A 6,104-nucleotide genomic window follows, 5' to 3' on the forward strand; every position below is an offset into this window, starting at 1 on the left:
CAGTGGAACCTCTCTTTCAACCAAACTCAACCATATACCTTATTTTCCAATGGCTACAGTGATTACAGAATTACTTTTTTTGTAGGAAAATTCGTTTCTGAGCATAAAAACCGTTCACCGTTTCACTTTAGATAAATGGCAGTAGACACAACATTCTGCAGGCAAGCATTTAGCCTGCTCTCACTGCAAAATTGTAAACAGCCGGCTGATCAAAGAGGCGGCAACATACAATTTTTTTAAATTTTTATTTGGTGTATCCGGCCTTATTTATTTTAGTATTGATCATTCTGAGAATTTTTTTTATGATAAAAATTTTGTTTCTTAAAAATGAACTTATGAACTGTGCCCTGGCACCCCCTTTGTAGCGGCGCCCGCATGCCTGCTTCCGCTGGCCCTGATCCTACACATCTCCAAAGTAAAAGAGTGAATCAATCTCTCAAGTGAATTTTTAGTGGTGCTCCAAACAGCCACAAGCAGCTATTTGGGGATATGGGATTTGCATCTTTCAGAGTAATTCCACCAATAAAAATTCAATTTTTAAAAAAATTATACTTGCTGTATCTTAAAAAAATGTTCTATGATCACTTCTTATTATATAATGAAGATGTGCTTAACAAATACAGTAATATTCCACTTAGCATAAGTGATGCTAAATAGTTCCATATAGGGATATAATATATGTGTATTTTCAGATCATAGATGTATGTATACACAGGGATACTGTATACAAAAACATGCTGACTAATATACATTAATCAAAAATATAAAAGTCAGATATAAATTATTAAAAAAGTCGGACATATATAAATATTAATTATATACTGCAAAAGAGCAACTTATTAAAATAATAGAATAAGAAGTCATGCATAAAAGTGTTCATATTTATAAATTTAGGGACACAAAAACACACATGTTGAAAAGATTATTTTATTAATTACTAATAAAATAAAACTTGATGTTTCGCCCCCTGTATCGAGGTCATCATTAGAAGGATACATGTGTATAAGGAACCAAGCTACATGCTCTAGCCCTGTATACTGGTAAACTAAATCTATGTAGTTCTTCTTCTCTTCCGTCTAAGACAGGTTGAGTCTTCTCTTGAACAGGATCTTCCGGTCTTCTCTATTCCTTGCTGTTCAAAAAAGTTCCTTATATGTTCTGCATCCCGAGATGTTCTTTATTAATTTCAGCCAGGTAATTCTTGGTCTTCCAGGTCTTCTTTTTTCAGTTGGAAAAGTATTGATTAGGACGTTAGGAACTCTGTCTGCATCCATGCGTACAGTGTGTCCAAACCATCTCAGTTGTTGTTTTCTAATTTTTTCTATTAGTCTTTTTATACAATAGTTCTTGTCTGACTGTGATGTTTGTTTTCTTTTCTATCCAACTTGTTCTATTTATTTTTCTTAAGCATTTCATTTCAAATGCCAGCAGTTTTTTCTCCTCTCTTTTTTTAACTGTCCACGTTTCTGCTCAATAGATGACTGTTGGTATAATTATTGCTTCATATAATTTGATTTTGGCTTGCTTAGATATCCTGTTTGTTTTCCAGATTTTCTGTAATTTTCACATGGTGGTCCATCCTATCGCTATTCTGTGTTTGATTGTTTTGAGTTCATCTATTGTTTCTGTTAGTTTTGATCCAAGGTATATGAAGTTGTCTACTTGTTCTATTTGTTCTCCGTTTAGGGTGGCTGAGATGGTAGTTCCGTTCCACCCTATTTTCATCACTTTTGTCTTTTGTATATTTATTGTCATGTCATATGTTTTACAGGTTTCGTTTAGCTTGTTGATCAACTTTTGTAGTTCATTTGGGGTTCTTGCAAGAAGGACGAGATCATCTGCATATTTGATATTATTTATGTTTAAACCATTGACATTGATTCCAGGCTCATTGTCTATTGCCTTCTTTACAGCTTCTTCTAGATATATATTGAATAAGCATGGGGATAATGGGCATCCTTGTATTACTCCTTTTTGAATCTCTATGGGTTCTGTTGTGAGTGTGTCATTTTTAATTATTGCATTTGTCTCAGAGTAATATTTTATCAGAAACTGTATTATATATTTGTCTATTGCTTTTTCTAGTAGAATTTTAAGGATTTCTCTGTTGATGTTATTGAAAGCTTGTTTTTAAAGTCCACGAAACAACAATATAGTTCTTTATGGTCTTCCCTGCTGAGCTCTGCTAGTTGGTGCAATGTGAAAATTTGGTCTATTGTTGAATAGTTTCCTCGGAAACCAGCTTGTTCTATGCTTATCATTTCTTCATATGTGTTTTTTAATCTATTTTGTATAATTCTTATGAATATTTTATAGGTGTGAGGGAGTAAATTGATTGGTCTGTAATTTCTGCATCTCTTTTGTCTCTTTTCTTGTATATTGGGATGATCTTTCCAGTTCTCCAGTCATCTGGGATCTCTCCTGTTTGTAGTATTTTATTGAATAGGGTTGTTAAATATTCTATTGATATGCTGCCTCCATATGACCACAGTTCAGTAGGGATAGTATCAATGCCTGGTGCTTTATTGTTTTTCATCTGTTTTATTGCGTATCTAACTTCTTGTAAAATTTTTGGGTAATCATTATTTTCTTCTATTGTTGGCATTGTAATGTTGTTTCCTTGGTGGAAGATAGTCTTAAAATGGTTTGACCAGATTTTTCTCATATATTGAATATTCCAGGTTTCAGTCGTTGTTTATCATTGTTACTGCTTTTGCTGAGAATTCCTTTGTAATTTCTCTTACAGTATCATGGAAGACTTTTAGGTTGTTTTGTTGGTATGCTTCTTGGCATTTCTTAGCTTTTTCTTTTAACCATTTTTCTTTGGCTTTTTTTTTGCATAGGGTTATCAATTTTATTTTTTAGTGCTCTGTATTTTTCTCTATTCTCTTCATTGTTTTGTTGGTTTACAAGTATCTTGGCCTCTCTTTTCTCTTCTATGGTAGCTATGATTTCTTGGGTTATCCACTGTTTGTTTATTTTGAGTTTGGAACCTAGAGTGTCTTTTGCAATTGATAACACTGTTTCTTTTCCTTCTTCCCAGTATCTGTTCTGGAAGATGGAGGGTTTTAATTTCAAGCACATCTGTTCTAAAAATCGACTTCTGCTTGAGCTATCTTTTAGTTTTGATAGGTTGATGTTTTCTTCTTTTCTGATATTGTTTTTCCTGTTGAATTTTATCTTCACTTTGGCAGTTAATATTTCGTGGTCAGTGTCAAAATCAAAACTTCTTAATGTTCGTACATTATTTACTGATCTTTTCCATTGTTTGTTTATGATGATATAGTCTATGCAGTTCTTTATATTATCACCTGGGGATGTCCATGTATATTTATTATAAGGGCATTGATAGAACAATGAACAATGTAATATATGATAGAACAATAGAACTATGTAGTTAATTAATCCTTTTTCCTCCTGACCTCTAGTGAAAAAAAAATAAAATAAAACACATAAAATAAATAAATAAAAAAATAGAAAATAATAATAAAAAAAATGCATAAAAGTGTGATGAAATGAAGTCTTAATTCTTAGAGAAAAACAATACTGACTAGTTCATAGCAAGTAATTTTTTAATCCATCTTGATTTAATTTGTTTTAAAGTTCTTGTGTTGTTATAATAATTAACAATACATTTCCTTTGACACCATTAATTATAACAGCAGTTCAAATGTATTGAAAAACCAAAAATACTACACCTCTTATTATACACATGTATTCATAAAAAACATAATTCTAAAGAAATGACAAAGCATTTTCACAAAACAAAATTAACATGTTTTTTTATTATTCATTTATGGGCAAAAACATCTTTAGATTGAAAATATTAACCTATAAATAACTAAATAAAAGATAATAATATGGGCACAAAGTCCAAATTCAGAACTCCAAAAACTGAGCTACTTCCCATGACAAGTAGGTATTTATTGCTGAGGATTATTCATCAGGAGATATAAAGATAATATAAACAACTTTTCTTTGTTTCTGAAATTAGTATTTTTGAAGTACATTTTATTATTTAATTATAGTTGATCATATCACCCTAATATGATTGGGTAAAACCAGGAATTCTCAACCTATGGTTCACGTACCACTGGTGGTATGTGAGCCACTGCCGAGTGGTACAGAAACAGAGTATAAAATAAAAGGGTAAATTAACATTTTTTTTTACTCGCAACATGAGTTGAGAATTAAAAATGTATGCACAAATATTTAACAGTTCTATTTAAAATATTTCGTGCAACTAAATGAAAACAATTAGATTTTACATTATCATTAAAAACTTTTGTATAATAATATACAAAAATAATACGGAAGTTCAATTTGAATTTAATAAGTATTAATCAAAGGACAATGACAGAAAATAACTCGAATATATTTGATCGGACAACAATGGGAAAACAGTTTGTCTGTTGTCGTTTGTTTAGCTGCGAGCCATAGTTACAGTTAAGAAAGTAGTGGTGCTAGATTATTGTCTTTGAATGTGATTTTATTTGTGAAATTGTCATATTTATATGTAGTTTGTGCCAGAGGATAGAAACTGGAACATGAATAAGTGGTTAATGAGCAGGTCCTCAAAAAGATCAAAGGGAGAAATGAATGTAAGCAGGGGAAACAATTCTTCTCTGCCAGAAGCCACTACTTTGAATCCTAACCAACTGACAGAGGACATCATTGTACTAGAATGCAACAAAAAGCCCCGTACGGGCAGCACAACGTAAATATAATTTTAGTTATTTATCATATATTGGAGAAGAAACCGCACCTGTTCCCCAGTGTGTGATTTGTTATGAAACTCTATCAAAACATTCGATGAAGTCTTCCCTTCTTAAACATCATTCTGAAACCAAGCATGGCGATTTAAAGCACAAACCTTTGGAATATTTAAAACTGTCCGATTTGTCAGCAAGGAAAAAAACAAATATCCTCGTTTTTCAGGATGTAACACAAAGGCTCTGCAGGCATCTTATGAGTTTAAGAATAGCTAAGGCAGGAAAACGTCACATGATTGGAGAGTCATTAATATTACCAGCAGCTACAGATATGGTTAGAATAATTTTTGGGGAAAAGGCAGCAAAATAAGTTGAAATGATTCCATTATCCAATGACACCGTATCACGAAGAATTTCAGATTTGTCTTCAAATGTTAAGGAGCAGTTAATAGAAAAAGTTCAGGCTAGTAAATATTTTCCCATACAATTGGATGAAACTACTGACGTTACCAGTATGGCCCCATCTTCTTACGTATATAAGATTTATAGATGGTAAAACAGTGAAGGAACGGTTCTTGTTTTGTGAACCACTGCCTGCTCGAACAACCTCAAATGAAATATTTTCAAAATTAGACCAATTTATGAAAATGAATGATATAGAATGGAATAAATGTGTTGGTGTTTGTTCTGATGGAGCACGTGCAAAATGGGAAACACAGTGCCGTTGTTGCAAAAATTAAAGAAGTAGCTCCACAAGCAAAATTTGTACATTGTAGCATTCATCGTGAGGCTTTAGCTGCAAGAAATATGCCTGTTGCTCTGAAGAGAGTTTCGAATGAAAGTGTGAGAATTGTTAACTTCATTAAGTCCAGAGCTATGAATTCACAACTATTTTCCATTTTGTGCAATGAAATGAGTGCCGAACATGATTCTCTTTTACTTCACACCAAAGTTAGGCGGCTGTCGAGGGGAAATGTATTCAGCCGCCTGTTTGAACTTCATTCAGAAGTGCAGATTTTTCTCTCTGACAAATCCTCAGACTATTATACTGATGAACTGTGGCTTGCCTGGCAGATTTATTTTGCCACCTCAACCAGCTGAACGCGAGCTTGCAGGGTGCATGTACTTCCTTATTCTTGGTACAGGATAAAGCTGCAACTCTTAGGAAAAACTTGGCTTCATAATTAAAGAAATCGATACTGGAAACACGTGTTCCTTTCTATTGTTGGATGCTTTCTTAACTAAGAATGAAATTCTTCATGGTGAACTGGCAGTGAATATAAAGAAGCATCTTGGGAGTCTAATCACAGATTTCAAGGAATACTTCCCTGAAAACCTGGCTTCAGAATTGATGACACCTTACCAGAAATGTTAACTCCTGAAAAAGATGAA

The 6,104-nt window shown here is 32.9% G+C and overlaps 1 protein-coding gene across 1 annotated transcript; it reads left to right on the plus strand.

The window, feature by feature from the left end:
- Nucleotides 1-5,402: 5,402 nt before the first annotated feature.
- LOC150103961 (zinc finger BED domain-containing protein 5-like) lies at nucleotides 5,403-5,813 on the plus strand. The gene has a single exon (XM_090397106.1). The coding sequence runs from the start codon at nucleotides 5,403-5,405 to the stop codon at nucleotides 5,811-5,813; it is 411 nt and encodes a 136-aa protein (XP_090253232.1).
- The last annotated feature ends 291 nt before the right edge of the window (nucleotides 5,814-6,104 follow it).

This window comes from Typopeltis vanoorti, chromosome 8 (assembly GCF_054136105.1).
Source record: "Typopeltis vanoorti isolate ZY-2024b chromosome 8, IOZ_Tvanoo_1.0, whole genome shotgun sequence".
NCBI classification, from domain to species: Eukaryota; Metazoa; Arthropoda; class Arachnida; order Uropygi; family Thelyphonidae; genus Typopeltis; species Typopeltis vanoorti.

Bases quoted from the DNA above. Each gene is read 5' to 3' on its own strand.
- LOC150103961 (XM_090397106.1), top strand. From the start codon at position 5,403: ATGGAGCACGTGCAAAATGGGAAACACAGTGCCGTTGTTGCAAAAATT.